Here is a 24,476-nt window from a genome sequence, read left to right on the forward strand (position 1 = left end):
ATTGGAGGGCATTGTGTTAAAAACCGGAAGGTAGCTTCTCTGTTAAATAACTGGGGATTGTATATTCCAGTTTATCAATGCTTTGAGGATTGCTTAGAAGGACTTCAGAAGCTGATTGGGAGGGAAGATCTCGCTGCAAACTTATACTGTACAGTGGTATGGCTGGTATGGAAGAGTAGGTGCAAACTAATCCACACAGGAAAGGAGGATTCTGATAACTCAATAGCAGCCAATGCTATTTCTTTTGCGGTACAGAGCAATTACCGCAATTTTTTGAATTTCCAACCGGAAAACTGGGATACCAACCAGCTTCGGCTGTCTTCTCATTGGAATCCCCCACCTCCCAGATGGATTAAAATCAATGTAGATGGTGCTCTAAAGAAGAACTACAAGGCTGGAATTGGAGGGGTAGCTAGAGATGACAAAGGCCGGTTCCTGCTTGCTTTCAGTAATCCACTTCAGCACTGGGATGCAGCTCAAACAGAACTTTGTGCTGTGCTGTTTTTGAAGAATGTGGAGAAGGACTGGATGTTTGAAGCACAAGAAGTTATCATTGAAGGGGATAACAGGAACATCATCAACTTGCTTCAAAATTCAATCAAAAAATGGAAGGTTAGCAAAGTTATTGAAGTTAGTTTGGCTTTTTTATTAGATTTTAAGCAAGTTATTTTCTCTTATTCTAGTAGACTTGGTAACAATTTAGCGGACATGTGTGCTACTTTGTCTTTAGAAGGATCTTTTTTGTGGGAAGATCTTCAAGAGAATTCCATTCCTCCTTCGTTCTTACATTGTTTGAAGGAGTGTGATGCTTTAGGGAGTTCTTGAGTGAGTTGTATCTGTTTTTTTTTTTAGGTTTAATGCATTTTGAGGCATTGGTTTTCAAAAAAAAACATGACACAATGGCGGTTGCCGACCCCATGTAGTGGGACAAAGGATTGATGTTGTTGTTGTTGTATTTAATATAATTAAATAATAAGATTATAAAATTTATGGGCCAAACACCCAAATTTATGATAGGTATAACTCCTCACCTTTCAAAACATTAACTAGCTATAATTCTGCAACTCCAAATAGTAAAAGCATTGTGTGCATCTCCAAAATAGTTAGTGAAATAGCGCCTTCAAAGTACAAATGAGCCATAACTTCACAAAATGTACGATATAAAAACCTATATAACATGATTTAAGGGTTAATTGACATTATCAGTATTTTTTTATCAAAACATTGAGACTATATGATGTACCACAAAAACCACTAAAAACATAACATAGAAATACCTAAAGCCATTTTATTGAATACAACTAAAATTTTGGCAGGCCACATCCTTTGAGGATATGCAAGTGATCACATCATAAGCACAAGTAATCCTAAAAGTTTCAATCATCTTCAATGGTACCTAACAGTGGAATGTTTTTTTTTTTTTCAATGTTTACGGTACACTCATTTTAAGTAATATAAAAAGCCTGTTATAAACATGAGCCAATGAATGAATAAAGACCCTTATAGCCATAATGGCATCTTACATTAAGAAGGCCTAGGGCTATCTTGCATTGAGAATGCCAATGAATCAAAGAAGCCTTCTTTACACAACAACAACATCATGCGTGAGATTGGCTATATGAATCATTTTTCTGTATTGTCTTATTAAGAGTCAAATTCTCAATTAAATTTAACAAAAAAAAGATCATTTCTAATATTTTTTTAGCCATTTTTTTTAGGTCTACCTCTATCTTTCTTAACATAAGTCAAATCCAATACATCTACTCTCCTAACTGAGTTATCAGAAGGCTAATAGTTTATGTGTCCAAACCATAAGGCAATAAACATAAGCCTTCTTCACACGAGCAAACTGAATTAATGTAAAGCCCATCCCAATTCATGAGACCAGAATAAAGCAAGCAAGTTTGTCAAATTAAATTAAATAATACATCTTACCTATAGAGCAAAGTTGCAAGACATGGCACCAAGCTTTCCTCACCTTTGAGGAAAATCATACTTGTGGGCCTTTGAATAGATGTATGTCTCATCCGATCAATTTAAATCAATACAATTCCAATAAACCCAATAAAACATAACTTGGCCCTCAATGGATGTAAGCCCTAACTTAACTTAAACTCGAGCAGGCTCCAATTTTAATAAATCCATCAAAATCAATCCTACAAATAAAATCACTCCAACCAGAAATTTCATGTTTCTTATATATATTCTCTCAAGTAAATATATATATATATATATATATATTCCGGCAGCTAATAGACATGCCATATCTCTGACTTTTATTAGCCATGTCCAGCACCATTCAACCACACAAGCAATTAAGTTGTCTCTCTAAACTTTTTAGTGAACCCGACATGTCCAACCCTCTGCAAGCAAGTACGTACATCTCAATTTCAAAATTATGTCTTTGATACACCAACATTTTCACCCTAATCTGCTCAAGATACCGAAGATGAGGTAATCCAAAGTTAGTAATCAATCACCCTGGGCATTATGGCTTACAACCCCCTGAACTTGTTATATTGGATCCACTAATATACGAACCATGAAATTTGCCGGCTGCTAATAGACATGCCATATCTCTGACTTTTATTAGCCATGTCCAGCACCATTGAACCACACAAGCAATTAAGTTCTCTCTAAACTTTTTAGTGAACCCGACATGTCCAACCCTCTGCAAACAAGTACGTACATCTCAATCTCAAAATTATGTCTTTGATACACCAACATTTTCACCCTAATCTACTCAAGATACCGGAGATGAGGTAATCCAAAGTTAGTAATCAATCTCCCTGGGCATTATGGCTTACAACCCCCTGAACTTGTTATATTGGATCCACTAATATACGAACCATGAAATCTTGATTAAATTTAAGATCATCCCACCTACCATTAGATAATAAATCTAACCCTAAAATTGAGCCTAAGCAATCTCCTTAATCAAGAGTGCTCTGCCATGAGCAAGATAGGTAATTAATTATAGGGACATATGTCCATAAAAAATCTTGACCATATATCTAAATATATCCTAACAAAACACCAGAGAAAATCTCATTAAAATAAACCTAATCTACCTCAAGTAAAATAACTCATTAGTTTTCTCTCTTAGACATCAATTAGACTCATAGAGTAGGGCTTGGCTTTTTCTGAGAGATCAACCTCATTTGCTAATCCAAGAATAAATACCATTTTGATTATTTGATCGTTTTCATATTTCAACTATATGAGGAAACAGATAGACATATCCTCAATATAGTATAACATACTGACATGATAATAAAAAAAACATAAAAAATAAAAATAAAAATCATCACTACAAGCTGCAAAATTCAAATATTCACATTATGGTTGAGGAGACTATACAAGTACTGATTAACTTCTATTTTTTTAATTGATTTATTTCTACAAAGAAGTTTCTCATAAATAAGAAAGCAATTCGCCTAAAAACTTCTCCATTATGTCTACTGGGAAAGAGTTAAAGGGAAGGGGGAACTTATAGAAACAAACACAAAAGGTACAGAATAAAAACTACCTTACCCAACTGAGTTACAAATTCCCAGTCATCGACTAGCTGCTTTTTCAGAGTTGGCGGAAACTGTAACATGGCGAGTTTCTCCACAGATCTCATGCTCTTCTCCTACCATAATCACCGAAGTGTAGGAGTGTCAGAACAAATCGGGAAAAAAAAAGTGCTAAAGAAACTAGAACATAAATGACCGAAACAAGTAAAGATTTTTATAAGGCCCAATTAATTCCAATGGCGCTAAGGCAACTAACAACCCAAAGGCGCCAAGCTTCAGAATACCTGATTGCTTACTCCAATTAAAGGCTACCAACAAAGAACCAGCCCAAATAAATAAAACAATGAGGTTAACAAATAAAAAGCAGAAAACAGCACAATTCATAAGTTTAAAGATTGCTCCTATCCAATTAAGAGTAACAAGTTAATTCCCAAAACCCAATTAAGAGTAACAATCTAAATTAATAAGGATATCCTCACAAGAACAAGGAAACCAACAAGCCTGAATTCATGACTGATAACTTTTCCGCCATCACCTTTTGGATTCATACTCCAACCGCAAAGGGAGGGCTACTATGTTAAGGTTCTTCCAGTGGAAACCGAGCTACTGTTTCATATGTAACAAGGCAGGAATACCACCACGCAGACAAGAATTTATTACTATAGCGTGCAAAGTATCCATAAGAAGAGCAAGGTGGTGGAATTCTTTTCTACAACACGGTTGAACTAGGTTGTGGAATTAGAGATATATTAAATAATGAAAACAGCCAATATTCGCCAAAGAATATGAAAGCAAAATCATCATATTTTCGAAAGTAGATTAATTTAATAGTCATCTGGATTACATGGTAACAGGAATTTTTGACAACCCTCAACAACCCCAGAAATTTCTAATCTAACAGACTTTTAGCAATTAAATCTAATTCTAAACAACATCAAAGTGTTGCATAAAAAAATCCATGAATAAACTAAAATTAGCAAAACACTTAGATGTCCAGTTATAGAAAGGTAAACTGCAAGGAAAATCTAACTTGCAAACATGGAGGCCACTATTCTAAAGCGCTAACATTATCATGAAGTATATATAAGAAACTAAAACTCTATTATTGCTAGACTCTTGATGACAAGTATACCAAAAGATATAAAAGAAACAAAAAACCACAATGGATAACCATCAAAACAATATTCTGATTACAAGACAATGGAAAAACAATCAGAACTACAAAAAATGTACTTTGCAATGCAAATGCGTAAGTTCAAAGTCATGCACTTTTTTTTGGTTGATATGATGCAGAACATCACTAAATTCAAGGATTTGAAGAGAGGAGAATACAAGCTCCAGTTGTTTACAGAGTAAATATCAACTGGAAAATAAGTTCAAAAAAACAAAAGCATATACCTCAGTACCAGTTTGACCCTTCCGCTTTTTGCCTCTAGGGGCTGGAAAAAACAACAAAATTTAATAAATTCTAAGGCCAAAATACTTAAAAGAGCCAAACGTAATGCAATATAATAATAATGTAAAGCCATGCCTCTAGTGATCGCATTGAAAGAACACTTCTAACAAAGGAAGGAATTAATCACAATAAATTGAATGATTTATCCTATGATGCATAAAATTCTTTATTGTGTCTCCTTTTACATCAGAATGGAGACCATTAACTGAACAAATTAAGACCAAGGTAATAAAATGCATATCTATATTTAATATATCCAATTAGAAATTATTTGTATTTCACATTGGATAAGTGCCAAAGGATGGAGAACAAAATCTTGAATCAATGGCCAATTTACACCAAAAAAAAAAAAGGCAGTTGTATTCGTTTTACTATAGGTTTCACATTTTTTCATAAACTGACTTCGCTATGTGTTGGGGTGCCACCAAAGGTTTTGCCCTTGATTGTTTGCTGTTTTGTCCTTGGAAGGATTATAAAACGTATTAGGATTGATGGATAAGCCTTGGAAAGGGTTGTAATGGAATGATGTTTAAGTTTTATGCAATGAAAAATGAAATATATGAATACGAGACTTCTGGCTGAATTTTTATGTGGAGTTTTGACTTTTAGGGCTTCAATAGGACGGAATTATAGGACGTTGGGCATGCAAAAACTCGGAGATGGAATAAGAATTTTAAAAGAATAATTCTAGAGATTTTCACCAAATTCCAAGTGGTTTTGATGGGTCAAATACAGGTTAGAATCCAACTATGTAAGATTCCACCTAGACCTGGCCCACAACTTTAAGAGGGGTTTTGGATGGATTTTAGAGGATAAATGTAACAAAATGGATATGGGATGGTGTAGGGATGAGCGTAGAAAAGATTCCACCAAAAAAACTTAAAAATAAAATATAGGGAGGCTTGCTACTCACCTATGTAACCAAGTTAAAGAGATCATCAAACCTCTTCACGTGAGGGCCGACCACCAAGCCTTCTCTTGTTGGATGAAACTAATTTTTTTGTAAACCCAACCTATTTTTATTCTTCATTCTATAATATTTATAGAAGTTTTACCATGCTTGAAATTGAAAATTCAAAAATCAAAGGAAGAGTTAGGACTAGATCACTTCAAGAAGTGCAACGGGGCAGTTATATAACTTTTAGAAAAGTTTAGCATCTAGATCAATGAGGTCGGCCATAACTGTTATAAATTAGTATTTCTTTCATTTTGTAACCACCAATTCTATTTGCATACAATCTAATACTCCCTCCTTGTCATCCCTCCAAGATTTCAAAATTTAAATTCCTCATAATTTGAATTTCACATAATTACAATTACAAACACACAATAAAAATCACAAATACATAGTCCTTTACACCAAGTAGCATACAAATAATCTAAAAATGCTACTTACAATGCACACATAAAAATAAAATTATACTTGAGAGTTTCCATTTTTCTTGTTTCCCCGGGTCTATAAATCTTCTTCTTTGATGTGGCACCTTAGAATTTAGAATTTTACATTTCACATTATAATTACAATCACAAATACAATAGTTTGTTACACCAACTAGCACATAATAATCTAGAAATGTGAAAGGTCGATCCAGGCCAGGAATAGTGAGAGCAGAAACCAGGCATCCGACTGAAGTTCCACACCCCTAGGAGGGAAAAGAGGGGGTGGGGTTGTTTTGATTATGATTATGATTATGTTTGTATTGATTTAAGTAATTTGTTTAACCTAGGGTTCAGTTTTTATGTCTTGTTTGTTGAATTTAAATTTTTCTTTAGCCGACGGCTAGGAATTTGGGAGAGCCGAATCTTCCTCTCCAATTGAGGATCCATTGTAACCATTGTATCTTGTTATTTTCTTTCTAATTTCTTCAAATAAAAAAAAGTTTTGGGAGTGTTCTTCATCCTAATTCCTTGTTATTGTTCATTGATTTTGAGAAAATTGCATCAACTTCCAATCAAATTGGTATCAAAGATGTCTGATAGGTTGAAATATAAATTTTTCTTGTTAATTTTTGTTGCGTTTTTCTCTCCAATCTTGCTGATTTTTGCTGCTTGAAGGCCCGATTCACTGTTTTTTTACTGTTTTTATGTTTTGGAGACTTCATCCGGATACCTATGGCGAGAACAAAGGTAGAAGTGATGGAAAGGGAGATCGGGCAATTAAAATCTGATTTTGCAGAAAAGATTGCAAATTTCGAAAAGCAATTTTCAGCCATCCAAGAGAAGATTGATGGAAAGTTTACCATTTTGGAGGAGATGAGGAGGAGGATACTCAAGTTCCAAACCAAAACAGCGTCTTCGGAGGCGAGGGAAGCTATCATCGGCCAAGTAAATGGGAAAAACCCTAATCCGATAAGGTGAATGGAAGATCAGGAGGTGAAGACTTTAGAGGGAGAAGAGAGAATGCCTCCCCAAAAGCTTATTCCTACGGTGGAGCCGGGTAGAGGGTATGGAGATCGGAGGGGTATTGAATTTGAAAGGAGAGGGATTGAATATAATCGGAGAGGTGTTGAATTTGAAAAGAGAGAAGGGGCCGATTATGATCGAAGAGGTATTGAATTTGAAAGGAGAATGGAGAATTTTGACGAAGGGTTTGAGTACGAGCGTAGAAAGGATGATCGAGACATTTGAAGGAACCACTTCCATGGGAAATGGAAATTATGGAGGAAACAGAGGGAACAGAGGAGATATGATGGTGAGGAAGTTAAAAATGGTTATTTTTGAGGGAGAGGATGCACATAGGTGGATCTACAAGGTGAAAATGTATTTTAACATCAATAGGTTGACGGAGGAGAAGAGACTGAAGACGGCAGGGTGTGCTTGGAAGGAAAAGCGTTGGCATGATACCAGTGGAGGGATATGAGACGGCTCATACGAACCTAGGAGTTTAAAGATTGCTTGTTGAAACGTTTCGAACTAACAGGGGAGGGGACTTCTATGAGCAGTTCTTCGCTCTAACATACAACTTGAGCACCTGGTCAGCCGACTTCTGGAAACTGTATTGGAATTTTATGAAAGGGCTCAAACAAAAGATTCCAGTGATAGTTAGAGTGATGAGGCCTCCTGATTTGGGCGAGGCTATGGAGCTAGCCCAGTTAGGAGGATCAGAGGCACCTAGAGAGAGAGGCTGGAGGTAGCCGTCCAGGAGGTTCGTATAGGATGACCACCACCTTTTTGGCATCCAAGGAGCCACCATTGGGTATTTTTAGGGAGATCCCGAAGTAGAAGGCTGTAGGAGGGAGACATGAGGGAAAATTCAGGAAGCTCACAAAGACGGAGTTACAAGAGGAGGGAGATGGGGCTCAGTTTCAAATGTGATGAGGTATACACTGAGACAGATGTAAGGACCAAACTCTTGACTATGTTTTGTATGTTTAAAGTAGTTTGTTTAGGAGGTGGGAGGGGGTTGCTTTGGCATTTAACTATGTTTTTTATGCTTTAAATAGTTTGTTTAGGTTAGGGTTCTGTTTTTATGTCTTGTTTGCTGAATTTAGAAAGTTCTTAGGTTGATTGGGCTCTAGCCGACGGTTAAGAATTTGAGAGAGCCGGATCTTCCTCTCCAATTGAAGACCCATAGTATCTTGCTATTTTCTTTCCAAGTTCTTGCAATAAAAAGAGTTTCGGGTGTGTACTTCTTCCTAATTCATTATTGTTGTTCGCTGATTTAAAGGAAATTGCATCCACTTTTGAGCAAAATGATGCTTATAACACATAAAAACAAAATTAAACTTAAGAGCTTCATTTTTCTTATTGCCCTAAGTTCATGAATCTTCTTCTTTGATATAGCATCTTGTGACACATTACTATGAGTAAGTTTGGTGTTTCAAAAATTGAAAGAAATATAATTGAACTGAACAACAAATATAAGATGTATCTAAGCCAATAGGTTGATAATAACAAAGGGTAATATTAAGCCGAGTAATCTAGAAAGCATCCTAGCTTTGATAAACTCTTCAAAAAAAAAAAACCAGACAAATCATATAAAATTGATTTAAAGCTTAAACCAAGTAGACTTACCAACCCTTTCTATAAAAATTTTACATGTAAACCAAAAAAAATAGAAATAATGAACCAAATAGATCTATTTAGCTCATTTTTAAGCAGGCTTAACTTTAGTTTGCAATTTAGCCATTCTTGGTTGTTTTCAATGGTTCCAACAGGTGGGTTACCATCACACTAGCAAAAAACCAAGCATAAGCATTTCACTAAGCAAAAGAACTAAGAGACCAAAGACACAGCAAGCAAGCAATCCAAAGTGAACAAGGAGCAGTAAGTGATGCATGTATGTGTGCGCAAGAGAGGGAGAGAAATAGGATAAAACTGAGGAAGCAACTGGGCAATAAGCTAACAGAGAAATAGGATTAGAATGTCTTTCATAGAAAACATGTGCAATAGTAAAATTACATATTTATGAATCTGGATATTCAAGACATCAAAAGGATCTTCTATGATATGTCACATGTTGTGTGTAAAAGAGGAAGAATCAAAACAAAGTTAGAAAGCCTATTGATAGGAGGTAACTGTATTGTATGGCTCAATAAGTAACCAGCATACTCCAATCATAGGTGTTAACTGTATTGTATGGCTCCATAGGTAACTAACTCTGATAAACTCTACAGACAAACCGGACAAATCATATAAAATTGATTTAAAGATTAAACAAAGTAGACTTACCAACCCTTTCTATAAAAAAACTTCATGTAAACCGAAAAATAGGAAACCAGCATACTCGAATCAGTGGGGGGTCTTTGGTTCTTGTGGGATATGAAAATTCATGCCCCAGCCTCCCCTCTTTCGGGGGAAGTTTTAACGAATTAAGTCCCGGGATAAATTTTTAAAAGGGATATTGGGTTTGAAATAAGACACTGTCCAGAGATTTCTCCCTCATTTGTGAAGACTTCATGATCTGAGTTCTGGTTTCCTATAGGCGCAAGCCCCTATAGTTAATTACCCCTCCCGATAACAAGAGAGAACTTTCGATTAAGGCTAGTAGTCAATTAGATATGTAGAGAATATGTGGTATCTGATGGATAGCAACATGGGTTGATATTTGAAAATATGATATTTAAAATTAGAAATTTCACCATCTTGCACTTAAGCAGATGATGGGAGAGTGATGATGATGAGTCTGATCAAGATCCCATGGCTCCATCGTACCGGGCCATCATGGTCCCTGATCTACTTAGAGGAGGTACTCGACCCAACATGATAGAGCGAACCTTATCGGCAGTCATGGGTTACTTCGTCCAATGATACATTATAGATCTGGGTGGATATTGCCTAAGGGGACAAATTTGAATCCACCTTAGCTAGTAGAGGAGTTTTTGCCTTATCGATTATATCATATTGATTTGTATCTCAAGAATTTAATGTCAATAGGGAGCACAGAAGCTCTGGCCATAACTGTAGTTTAGTTGTGTCATTTGGCGGTGAAACCACTAATTAAAGGACACATGGCACGTCCTTACTGGTAGGAGACAAATTGAGAATGAATCATAGGTTTATTATCGACTAGACATTAGCACTTTGTGAGTTGAAGCGATATTTGAATTTGTCAAACTCTACAAATTGTTGCAGAAAGTGGAGTGTTTTGATGGTTAATTTCGATTTTAAATATTTCGGATTTTGATAGTTTTGAAGTTTTTAGATTTTTATAGGCATTTGGATGGCATTTTAAACATTTGAAATTAACTCCTCCGGTTGAATCTATGTTCAACACAACCATCATCGAAATATTTATGGGGAATTTCATCTTGTTGGTTAGACCTTGTCAACCCTATCCACTTGTTGACAAAGGATCAAGTCCGTGATTGGCTTTATACCTTTAGCAGTGAATCTTTACTTTAATAGACCTTGAAGGCATAATATGAACAATAAAATAAAATATCTCGGTCGATGTCGCGATCGTATATTTGCTTAACGGTTTGAGCCATGCCGACTCCTATCCATTAACATAGAAGGATCGTGCTCAGACTTAAGTTTATATATTGACCCGCGAAGTATCCTCAGACGGCACATCCGTATATTTATGAGTTATTTTTTTAATTGTGTTAAATGATGATTGATTGCAAGGGTGTTGCAATAGTCATTAGCTGCCCTTACTTGTAAGTAGCTTGTTTGTTTACACAAGTCTACTACGATGACCCGTATGTTCTTACATTTTTCATATTTCTCCTATGTTTTGCTTATGATGTGTATGACGTGTCTTTTGTATTTGCTTGTGGATAGCACTTTGTGTACGTGATAGGCTAGATGAACCTACACTTCTCCTTAAAAAGACGTGCAGTGTCCGACACGTATCTCAAACGACACGCATCCGACACATCCGACACATGTCGGACACCTCGAAAATATGTACGATTAAAAAAAATATTAAATATAAATTGCACACACAGGTCTGATATGCGTTTCTTAAATATTTTATGAAATTTTTTAAATATAATTTCGTATATTTAAAATTTTTACTTATTTAAAATATATAAACTAAAATTCTTATTTTCTATCCACAACACCAAATCAATCGTCCGCTTAATACCCCATTCATCGAATAATTTTCTCCTTTTCATTTCTCTTTGGCAGGTTACAAGTTTGATTTCGTAACAATGTCCGATGTCATCTCAACATCGACGTCTGATGTTGTTACAATATCAACATTTCAAAACGATATCCATATCAAAGTCTGACACCTTCTTTACATAGATGCTCGCTGCTAGCAATTTTTACACCCGCAACTTGACATCTCATCTTGGTTCAATGCCCACTCAACATCGACGACCAACGCCCTCTCAACATCAACGATAAACGTCCTATAAACATTGACGCCCATTATTTACTACATAACATCAATACGCGACTCTCGACAACATTGTCATCTTCTCTCTCGATGACTGATAAACTGCATCAACGCCTTACTCCCGACATCCTAATATTAATCATTTTAAGCACAAATTCTAATTAAATTACTTATTATTTCTAAATTATCTTTAAAAATTATACTTATTCAATTTTTATACACTATTTTAAAATATAATAATATAATATCATGTCCAACCCATGTTTGTGTCCTATATTTTCAATAATTGACATGTCAGGTGCCCAATGCGCGTCGTATCCGTGTCGTCATGTCAATGTATGTGCATCATAGGTGATAGGTCTCCTATAGCGGTTCGTAGGTTTTTTGCATTGCTGCATATCACCCTCCCTACTTGCAATGAATCGATGTATTTACTGGTTATTGAATGGTGGTTAATTGTAGGGATGATATTTTATTCGCAACTTATTAATCACCACACGCATATATATTATTGTGCATATGATGAATCTTCTATCGATGTTAGTAGGCACTTGCATTTGCTACGCTCTTATATCTCTTGCCTGTAAAGGTTCCATCACACTAGCAATACATTCAATATAATTGCTTTTAGATAGGATCACCGCATAAATGAAGAGTCTCCTACAGTCGCTCATAGGAGCTCGTATGCATTTGTCGTAGTCATCTGGCCTCTTGCTCACAGGTGGCATGTTGACTATATAGCAAGTCTTCTACGGCAATTTGTAGATGTTTACACTCGTTGCAAGCCGACCACCCTTACTTGCAGGGGATTAATATATTCACTTATCATTGACTGTGTTATTCGTTGTTACTAGTAGATGAGTTAAATAATTTGTAAGAGTTCATATACGCTGAAGATTTGTCATGCTTGTTGATGCATAAAATATTGTGTATGTAGCTTGTGCCATAGTCTTTGTGTGTCTCCATGCTTCACTCATAGGCATACCACTGCATGTCTCTTGAGTACATTCATAGGATGGCTTGTATGGTGAATATTATCATCATTGCTAGTCGACATTTATATCTCAACTACTACAATCAATATGCATGAGCCATAATGCCCATTGAAAGTTTCACATTATTGTTGGCAAACATGTTGTCATACTCCCTACTACCTTCATTAATTATTGCTTGTGAATGGATCATGTTGAACGTTACAAGCCTCTTACTGTCCTTTGAGGATGACTTGTGGCTTACATGGCGAATTTACTTGTTAATGCTTTCCATTTCAAATGACAAGATAATTCATTAACACTCATTGTAGATCTTGCATTATTACTTGTGAGTGCATCACCATCTCTTTATTTTAGAAATCTTAGATTGTTCATTGACGATCATATGGAGTATCCGGGCTATTATCCAATATGTGCATTTTGTTATTATTATACATTTGTTAATGGTTACCTGTGGTCCTTTCGAATTCAAGCTTATTGTCATTTGGTCCAAATCAAATCAAGTTCCCTGTAGTTCATTTTTTTTCAAATCAAATCTTATGTTATTTATTTAAGTTCTATGCATTTCAATCCGAATTTTGGCAGCCTCACGACAACTCCTTTGTGGAAGTCTTAACCTGCCCGCCATGTCAAAAAAGACATGCACGATCGGTGTCAGATGACACCGCGGTCGTAGTCTTCAATCCTACAATGACAAGGCGTGCATAGGTCTTCAGGAGTACCTGTTTGAAAACACACAGTTGTTTCCCCACCAACACTAACACGCATACGAGTACTTAAATTTTGTCTCGTCCTACTAAGAAAAGCATGCATGATGAACACTCACCTCGTTGCAAGCACCGCAGCAAGCTTCCTCCTACCACGCTAAGAAAATCATGCATAGGTGGTTGCTCGTTGCGCTGTAAGCACGGAGGAAAGGGTTTGGAATTTTATACCTATGCAGGGGTCGATGATGATGTTGTCAGCTATGTCGGGGCAACAATGACAATGCCGTTAGCATCGAGGATAGTGGCACGTAGATCTAGGTGAATATTTCTCTTTCTTAGCAATTAATTAAAATTAATGATAATTAATTATAATTAAGAAGAATTAATTATAACTAACTATGATTACGAAAGTAGATAGGTATATGAAAAGATTTTAGTAGCTCCAATGGAAGATAAGATTAGAGAGAATCTCCTTAGATGGTTTGGTCACATCAAATGGCGGCCTTCTGATGACGCGATTAGGAAAGTAGATGTATTAGATTTGAATTATGTTAAGAAAGGTAGAGGTAGACCTAAAAAGGCTTGGTTATAAAATATTAGAAATGATCTATCTTTATTAGATTTAATGAGAATTTGACTTTTAACAAGACACAATGGAGAAAAAGGATTCATGTAACCGACCCCACATAGTGGGAAAACGGCTTGATGCTATTGTTGTTGTTGTATGTTTTGGTTTGGAGGTCAACAGTTCAATTGAACATAGAAGGAATTCATGGTAGCATTCCACCAAAGTCAAGTCATGGACCAGTTTTTCTAACTTTCTTTCAATGTTTTGAGCTTCCTGTTGGCTCAAGAAAAATGGCACGAGTGCACGAATCCCGCTTTGCAGCTATAGGATTCCATTTCCCTTAAGTCAGATTGAAATTAACCAGATTTCCCCTGAGGAGAGTGTCAGGGTTTATAGATCTGGGGTTCTTACTTCCTATGAGCGCAAGCGCCCATAGTTAATTACCCCTCTTACAACGTAAGAGAGAACTCTCGATTAAGGATGAAATAAATTTTAGTCTCAATAGTAGGGGAAATAGAGGTAAACCCGATCAAGATCCCATGGTTCCGTCGTCCCGGGTATACCATAGATTTCAGTCAACCAACACTAGCAATCATTGACCGCAGTGTCCAGGGAATCTGATTAGCAGCCATGGGTTGTCTCCTCTCAGGGATCCCTTTTTTATAGTCAACACTTCCATATGGCCAACATACCCAACTTGCTAGAAGTTGTGGAGGTTCAACTAAGCACCATGCTAAATCATCCTAGCATTTCCTATCTTCCACTTCCGTTAGTATGAATTCATCTTCTAATCATCTAAATTTGTCGAAGGCATGCCTATGAAAACACACAGCTTGCTCAAACACAGCAAGTTTTGTGTTTCAAGTACATAAAGCACATTATGGACTTGCTTACCACTTTCAGGGTATAGTAATTATTAATCATAGAAAATTTTTCAGATTTAATAATATGGACAATCAAAAAAATGACAAGCACATGAGTACGCAAAAAATGCCAATAACCAACAGATTTATCAAATAGAAGAATATAATTAAAAAATTAGAATACACACAAAAAGAGAAGAAAATGACTCACCCTGATTTCTTAAATCTTCTTTATCCACTTTCGCATCTGTAAATCCCAATATAAAAATGTGTTACAACAAATCTCCTTTGAAAAAAAAGAGCATGCAAAGTATATTCGTGACTTGCTCAACAAGAATTCTATTTAAGCACGTTCATGCAATGAAGGAAAAGATTACAATTGCAACAAGTCCAGTTACAGTTGCATGCAAAAGAACAACATAGAGATAACAATAAATCCAAGCATGCGCAAATGCTTCCATATTTTAGTACCCTCCTAAAATACGGCAAGGCTACAAAGTAACTTGAGTAGAAAACAAACAAACCATTTGAGCTTCGTGGCTTGCTCTGAGTTGACCTCCCTGACTTGGAACTCTTATCTACATTCTGATTTTTTGCAAGAAATTTCTGCTTCGCAACATTTTCCTCAGTAAACTTGAGCAAACGGTCAGCAACAACCCATTCATCCCAACTGAAGGGATGTTTACAAAGATAAATAATTATTTTTCACCAAAGCACAGTATGATGCTCTTAAAAGGAAGGGAATGTTACAATAACCATTGTGACTAGTGAATTCAGAACTATTAAACCAAAAAAGCATATTAAGATAAAATACACCAGTATCAACGTCTAAACAAAAAAAAGAAGGAATGCTCAATGTACTTATATGAAAGATCAACTACAAAATAAAAAGAAATCTTCCAACTAACACAGAAGCATCTTTTGATAATGGTAAATTTTGCAGAATCACATACACAACAATTAGAAATTAAATTAACAATATTACTTGCTGCAAATTTTATGAAACTATTGGAGGAAATATAGAAACTTCCAAATGTAGAAGATGAAGTTAGAATGGCTCAACAAAACTGAATAATTTTATTAACGATAGTAGCAACAAAATAAGTCAAGAGAGTAACAAAAAGGACTATAAATATGATAGGAAGTGCTTGTAAAAATCCTATCTCCCTTCGCTGAAATTAAATTACAGCAATCCCAAACACAATTTCCAAGAGGAATTAAAAACAATAATAAGAGAAAACTCTTTTAATTGATGATATACTGAAGAAAACAACAAGATATTATGGATCTTCTATTGGAGAGGAAGATCCGACTCTCCCAAATCCCTATACGCCAGCTAGAGCACAACACTCCCTAAGAACAATTTAAATTCAACAAATAACATTATAATCATGAAATCACCCTATTGTTAGCCTCAAATAGGCTCCCATAATTTCCTCCCAAATCAGCCCCCTTTCCCTAAATAATTTCCTCTTATATTTGAATTCAAATCAGATATCTTGTCATAAATAATTCCCTCCCAATTGTAAAAAAATATTCCTAAACAATTCCCCCTTGATTCCTTCTCTCTTTCCTCCTAAATTGAACCTCTCAACAAATGCAAAGCTTGAAATGGTAAACTAATTTTGTAAAATATTAGTATCACGTCATAACCTATCTCAATTACTCTCTCCCATAATTTTAATGTATGATATATTAATTTAATTCCCCAATAATATGCACACTCTTGTGCATCACCTTTATTCTAAAACATAGGAATCAATACACTCTTTCTCCACTCATCTGACATCTTTTTTGCCTTCAAAATAGTATTAAAAAGTTTAGTAGGCCAAAAAATTTATTGATCTCCTAAGCATTGCCACATTTCTATTGAAATATCATCAAATCCTATTGCTTTTCCACACTTTATTTTTTTTTAAGCCTCTCCAACTTTGTTTTATGAATATGACTATAAAAATTAAAATCACTATTTTCATTTAAGGTGCTAAAGTCATTAAAGTCAATCATACCCGCACAACCTTCATTGAAAGATTTATTAAAATATCTCATCAACCTATATGAATCTCCTCATCTAAAAAAGCACTTTTTAATCTTCATCCTTAATGCACTTTATTTGAACTAAATATTTACTTCTCCTATCTTTTTATTTGATTAACTTATATATACATCTTTCGTCCTCCTTAGTATCTAATATATTATATAAATCATTAAAAGCTAAATTATTTGCATCATATATAGCTCTCTTAGACTCCCTATGAACACTTCAATATCTTTCTCAATTTTCTAAGCTTTTACATTTGAACCAATTTTTGTAATAGAGATTTTTTTCTTCTTTTTTTATAGTTTAATTCTACCACCAACTATTTTTACTATTAAAAGCTTTTCCATATAATTCTCCAAGCATATATTTTACAACATTGTTAATCTCACTAGCTACTTCTTTTTCATATAACATTAGTTTCCTCATGAGCAACCAAAATCTTTCTTAAATCTTACTCCCAAAATTATTTTTATAACTATTCTTTAAATAACATTGTCTAACCTAAGATAATATTTTACTCTATTTTTTTTTTATTTTTCACCCCTTCATCTTAAAGTCTCAAACTAATAAACGATACTGGGTACAAAAACTTTCAGTCAGAATTAACTCACAATATTTGCAATATAAACGATATATTTTTCTTATAAGAAATTTATCAATCTGAGTTTTATTAAATCTATTTCTTATGAGTGATGAGAAATAAAATTCATAAACCAGAGCAAAATCTAATATGATCATACCATCTTTATTAATCGGTCCAAACCTATAGCCACCATAAATACTTTTAAAATATTTTGTTACTTTACTAACAACATGTCCATTTAAATCTCCTTCAATTAAATTATTTATTCAAGATGTATTGATATAGAGGATCATGGCAAAGGAGTCTGATGGAATACCACAAGGATTGGTTTATCCTAGAGCCAATTTAGCCTAGACAAAATCAATTTCTAATAGGCCAGTTAAATTGAATCAATCAAAGCTATAAAAGAGATTAATCAAAACAATTTTAAAACTTTTCAAGACTCCGCATCAATTTAGGCAGAATTTTACATTATTTATATTATTTTTCAATCAGGTTAAATGTACTTATAGCAGCAATTAACAAGTGTTTTTATGTCTTTCCACAAACAAAATGTAAGTGCACTAAAATTTGATAGTTATTTGTGTTAAGCAAGCTGAAAGATATTTGCATGCATTTTATTTTGTGTGAAGACATAATTGAGTACCCCAAGAAATGATTTTACGCAATAATGAAAAAAAAAAGGTTGAGTCAAAAGTATAAAGCTATATATAATGGAACATTCACTCATCTTATACGTAGTTGTCGAGCATCAAAGGAGTTCCCAATAATGGCATGTTTACGGAAAAACCAACATCAAATATATATCTTTTTATATTAGTTATAGCGATGATGCAAAGGATATCCAAAGTGAGGTATAATTGACAGTGCTTTTATAGATGGAATAGTTTCTAAGTGGTCCTCCATTAAAACAGTAAAAACCTAGACCAATGAAGAAAATGTTGAAATCAAAGGCTTTTGATTAGTGGTTCAAAGATTTAAAATATGAAATTTAATTTAATGAGTATGATGGCATTACTAATTATCAATTAATATTGCAAGAAAAAATGGCATAACTAGGAGCGATAAGTTGAAATATATTGGATCCATTAACCCAAAAAACAGGAGTACAGATGAGGATATAATTTTCGAAGTTCTGTTTGATTTAGAGAAAAATGCTTCAACAGTACAACACAATAAAATAATATAATGAAGGCTTAAAGGTATATTTAATCAAACTATAATTAAATCAGCTATGTAGAAAGGATTTGACCGTTCAGTGAGAAAAACGTTATTGATAAAATAAGATGGGTGAAGCAGAAAAGAGAAAGTTAGGATGGGCGTGTTAAGACGGACAGTGGACATGAAGCAAATCTAAGAAAAATAAATTAAATTTGATTATATTTATAAGGATGATGGAAGTAGAATCTATTAAAAAACATGAGCCGGTGTTGACCTCTATACTAGTGTCGGGATCGAGTCGACCGCGTAAGGTGAATTTCAAAAGAAAAAGAGCACGACAGCCCGCCTAACTCACCCGACGCGAGTCAACCGGAAACCAAAATCGTTGAAATGGCCTCCATCCCCGAAACGGACAGCGTCGATGCATCCGGAGCAATGGAAACAGCTAAGATCGAACCCATATTGATGGAGGTCACCGATCGGAGAAAATTTTAAATTTCGCGCGTAAATCGTGGCGACGACGTGGCAACCGACTTGATGCATGATTAAAAAAAAATTATGTCATATGAAAAAAATTTAAAGAGGGAGAGAAAGAGAGGTTTAAAAAACTAAAAAGAAAAAATTCTAAAATAAAAAAATCTCTAAAATACCCTCACTTAAACCCTCACTCCCTCATACTCTCCCAACCGCCAAACCCACAATTCCCCCTCTCCTCATTCGGCTCTCTCACGCCTCTCATCCACCGGCCTCCCAAGCTCCCTGCAAGCAAGGTAACTCCTCCATCCTCTTCTTCATCTTCTTCCATTGTTCATTCTTCATCTCCTTCTTCCTTCCCTCCTTTCTTCTTCTTCTCCATTTTCCTACTTCTTTTCTCCTCTTCAATTTTCTTTCCTCTTCCTCTTCCTTTCCTTCTCCTTCATCTTCTTCTTCTTCCTCTATTTTCTTCTCCAAACATACCCCAACCATAATTTTAATTTTCTAATTTCTTCATATCCATCCCTCAAACCACCAATCCCCTTTCACAAAAAATACTCCCACACACATCCTACACACCCCCAACCAAAAAGCCCATTCACCCTACACTTTCTCTCTCTAGCCTAGAGAGAGAAATTTTCTCTCTAGAAAGAGAGAAATTTATAAACAAACGCTTCCCTCTTCATCCCAAACATTTTCCTTTACCATCATTCCACCATATCTCTCCTTCGAGAAGAGAGAAAAGATTCTCTTCTCTCTTTCTCTCTCTAAAACTGGAGAGAAGATTTTTTTCTCTAAACCTCACCCTCCATTCTCCTACACATCATAAACCTCTTCCTATGCAAATCCCTCACTTTTCCTCTATTTCCCTCTCTTTTTCTCTCTTTCCCTCTCCTTCTCTCTCTAGAAAGATAGTTAATCTCTCTCTTTTCTCTCTCTAGCTCCAATTTTAAAATAAAAGAAAGAATATGTAATTAATTAAATAGCATGAATGATAACAAAAAATATTAAATTGTGCATCACAAGTTTCCCTTCGTCACCATCGTCTGCCGTAGTTGCCTCGATCACGGTGCACCTAAGGTATAAACCCAAAACTAGTATTTTAAATTTTTATGCATGAAATATAACTGCTCGTGACCGCTTTTATTAGTGAACAAGGAAACATAAGTACCCGTGACTGCTTTTATTAGCGAGCAGGAAAATTTGTATGCATGAAACATAAGATCCGTGACTGCTTTTATTAGCGAGAGGAAAATTTTATTATGTATAGAAAAAAAAATTAAGTACCAGTCACTATTTTTTTAAGCCGGAAAATGTTGTGTTTTAAACATGTACTTGAAGACCCCGTGATCGCTTTTATTAGAGAGCGGGAAACGAGACTGCTGTCATGGTATTACTTGACACCTACCGTGACTGCCTTTCTTGACAGGCGGGAAGGCTTTACACACCCCGATATAGCCCCCTATGTGGGGATGACGCCAAGGTGCTGCCAAAATTTTTAATAGAACCCATGACTTAGAAAATTTTAAAGAGATTAAAATACACCTAAAGTTTTAAGTCAACAAAAAATAAAATACACGTCACCCTAGGCTTCCGAAACTGAAAATTAAAGGTAAAAGAAATCCAAATCATAACAAAATACAACTTACACTGAACTTATGGGAGAACTAGTTGTTCACCAACGGGTAGGAATCAAATTTCTTCCTCCTAACTCTTGACTTATGCACACCTGAACTCTCCAGCAACACTCCTTACAGAAGTAAAGTGTGAAAGAAATAAATTGAGCCTCCCTCCTATTTATAATATGGAATTCATATTATTTGTGGGTCCCATCAGTTAGGATCTCATTGCTAAAGGACAGGGAATGTTTGTATGGGCCCCACCAACTTAGGATCTCCTTGATATAAGACAAAGAAGATACGCCTACAATATCCAACAGCTTAAAATCCTAATATGTCATTTTGAGGCTCTGGCCTGAATTCCTAGAGTATTCACCAGCATTTGAAATACGATTGTAAATACACCTAAATACAAGCATTAATTATCTTAAAAAGGGGAGGGGTAAAATTACAAAAAAAAATTATTTACCTTTCTTACGAAATGCATTTACATTAATTGTAAACATGTAAGAAAACCCCTGCATATCCCCGAAAATTTTCTAGTTAAACCCTTCGTGAAAAAAAGAGAAAACGTCCATCACATTGCAAGTCACGGGTGCACAAGTGCTTTAAGTGCACACCGGCTATTAAAGTTAGGCGGCTCGTATGCCCCATGAACATCTGTCTTAAAAAAGAAACAAAATAGCGCATTGTTATGTGTCATGGGTTGTACGACACAAGTATGCATATCATGCAAAATCACTGAAAAAGAGTGTCGCCAACAAGCATGCATAAGTCATGAATATAATTATAAGCATGAACAAAGGATTTGTGATGCAACGATTCAACCAATACTACAACAAAGGGCTTCCAACCAACACATAAGCAACATGAGGCCCATAGTGTCCATGTTAGTGGGTCCATAATTTTACAAAGAAACTAAATAACACTAACGAAATAGGCTCCTAATGAATATCGCTCTAAAAAGCAAAAAAGAACTTGTAATGAAAAAATCTTTAAACCTGAACTTGCAAGTCAACATACCAAGCTCTTGCAAGTACAAATCACCCATAAGCGATAGTGAGATTTTGAATAATTGTAATGAGTACAAGGACATGAATGCAATAGCAATCAATATCTGTATACAAACAAGCAAGTGTAAACCTACAAGTAATGAGAATTGCAAGGCATATGTAGTTCAATTGCCAGCAAATATCAATAAGTAATGAGAATTGCAGGGCATATGTAGTTCAATTGCCGACAAATATCAACAAGTGACATAGGTAGCTTGTTTTTTTTTTTACTTTTACCCCTTCCTTTTTTTAAGATAATTATTGTCCGTATTTAGGTATATTTACGCTCGTATTTCACCTGCTGGTGAATACTCTAGGAATCCAAGGATAAAGCCTCGAAATTACATCTTAGGATCCTAAACTGGTGGAGCCAGTAGGCGTACCTTCTTTATCTTTTAGCAAGGAGATTCTAGGCTGGCGGGTCCCACAGGTGCACCTTCCATGTTCTCTAGCAAAGGGGTCCTAAGTGGTGAGTCCCGCAAATAATCTAAATTCCATATTATAAATAGAAGGGATGCTCAGTTCATTTCTTTCACACTAAAATTCTATAAGGAGTGTTGCTGGAAAGTATAGGTGTGCGTAAGTCAAGAGCTTTGAGGGAAAAAATTTGGTTCCTATCTATTGGTGAATAACTAGTTCTCCTATAAATTCAGTGTAAGTTATATTTTGTTATGATTTAGATTCCTTTCATCTTTAATTTTTAATGTCGGAAGCCTAGAGTATCGTATATTTTGACTTAGAGATTTAGGTGAATTTTAATCTCTTTGAAACTTTCAAAATCATAGGTTCTATTGAAAATTTTGGCAACACCCCGACGTCATCTCCACATAAGGGGCTATATCGGGGCGTGTAAAGTCTTCATGCCTGCCAAGAAAGACAGTCACGATAGGTGTCAAGTGACACTACAACAACAATCTCGTTCCTCACTCGCTAATAAAAGCGGTCACAGGGTCTTCAAGTACTTGTTTAAAACACAGCATTTCCCCACCTAAAAAAAGTTGTGACGGGTACTTAATTTTTTTCTCATATATAATATATTTTCCCGCTCATTAAAAAAAGCGGTCACAGGTACTTATGTTTCCTCGCTCGCTAATAAAAGCGGTCACTAATACTTATATTTCATACATATAAATTTAAAATAATGGTGTAGGATTTATACCTTGGGTGCGCGGCGACCGAGGTAATGACAGCGAATGGCGGCGACAAAGGAAAACCTGTTATGCACAATTTAATATTTTTTATTGTCATTTAATTAATTACATATATTTTTTTATTTAAAATAGGATCTAGAGAGAGAAAAGAGATTTTAACTCTCTTTCTAGATAGAAAGAGAGGGAAAGAGGAAAAGAGAGGAAATCCCTCTCCCTCTCTAATTTTAGAGAGAGAAAGAGAGTGTAATTTTTCTCTCACTGGGAAGGGAGACATGGGGAAATAGTAGTGAAAGAAAATGTTTGGGATAGAGAGATAACTGTTTGTTAAGTAATTTTTCACTTTCTAGAGAGAAACTGGAGGGTGAAGGGGCTTTTTGGTTGGCGATGTGTAGGATGTAAAGGGAAGTAATTTTTGTGAAGTGTGATTGGTTATTTGAGAGGTGGATGTGGAGAAATTGAAAATTAAGGTTAGGGTTGGGGTATGTTTGGAGAAGAAAATGGATAAAAAAGAAAAAGATGAAGGAGAAGGAAAGGAATAGGAAGAGGAAAGAAAATGGAGAGAGAAAAAAGGGAAATGGAAGAGGAAGAAAGTAGGAAAATGGAGAAGAAGAAGAGGGAAGAAAGAAGAAGGAGAAGAAGAATGAAGAATGGAAGAAAAAGAAGAAGAAGAAGAAGAAGAAGATGGAGGAGTTACCTTCCTTGGAGGGAGGAGGGAGGCCAGCCGGTTACTTGGAGTCGCAAGAGAGGGAGAGAGCCGAAGGGGTAGATGCCTTCTTGCATGAGTTTGGCGTGAGAATAAGAGGGGGCAGTTGGGAGAGTATGAGGGAGTGAGGGTTTAAGTGAGTATTTTAGGGATTTTTTTTATTTTAGATTTTTTTTCTTTTTTTTTTCAAAACCTCTCTTTCTCTATCTTTATTTTTTTCATATAACATAATTTTTTTTTAATCGTGCATCGAGTTGGTCGTCACGTCGTCATCATCGTTCGAGCACGTCAATACCTCAATTTCCATGCAAAATTTAAATTTTTTGTCGATCGGTGACCCCCATCAATATGGGTGTCAATCTTAGCTGTTTATGTTGCTCCAGACACATCGGCACTGTCTGTTTCGCGAACGGATACCATTTCAGCAATTTTTGTTTTTGGTCAACACGCATCGGGTGAGTTACGTGGGGTGTTGCGCTCTTTTTCACCTTGTGCGGTCGACTCGATCTCAACACTAGTATAGAGGTCGACAGTTAGTCTAAAAATACCCCCTCCCAAAAACTCACCTTATCTGCAAGGTGAAATGATGGGAATTGGGTCATCACCCTCTCGAATGGCTCCCAGGTGGCATCATAGTCTGGTAGGCACTTCCATTTAATCAATAATTTTTTGTCCCTCCCTTCTACTTGTGGTACCACTTTAAGCTCCAAAGGCTCCAACACCACCTTCAAATCATCAATCAGTGTCATCGGTAACACCACACTAGCTAAATGCTCCACTAAAGCCCTCCTCAACTGT

At 35.6% G+C, this 24,476-nt stretch overlaps 1 protein-coding gene across 2 annotated transcripts in view; it reads right to left on the reverse strand.

Moving 5' to 3' along the window:
* The window catches only part of LOC110092940 (protein MRG1), a 76,469-nt gene that overhangs the window by 32,614 nt on the left and 19,379 nt on the right, over positions 1-24,476 (reverse strand). Inside the window, exons 4-7 of one of the 2 annotated variants that reach the window (XM_020817653.2) lie at positions 15,419-15,564; positions 15,106-15,141; positions 4,917-4,957; positions 3,535-3,634 (exon numbers count right to left, since the gene is read on the reverse strand). In XM_020817653.2, the coding sequence (XP_020673312.1) occupies positions 3,535-3,634; positions 4,917-4,957; positions 15,106-15,141; positions 15,419-15,564 (323 nt within the window). Of the gene's footprint in view, positions 1-3,529; positions 3,635-4,916; positions 4,958-15,105; positions 15,142-15,418; positions 15,565-24,476 lie in introns of both variants that reach the window. The other variant, XM_020817652.2, reaches the window with a different exon arrangement.

The sequence above is a fragment of the Dendrobium catenatum genome, unplaced genomic scaffold, assembly GCF_001605985.2.
Source record: "Dendrobium catenatum unplaced genomic scaffold, ASM160598v2 fragScaff_scaffold_840, whole genome shotgun sequence".
NCBI lineage: Eukaryota > Viridiplantae > Streptophyta > Magnoliopsida > Asparagales > Orchidaceae > Dendrobium > Dendrobium catenatum.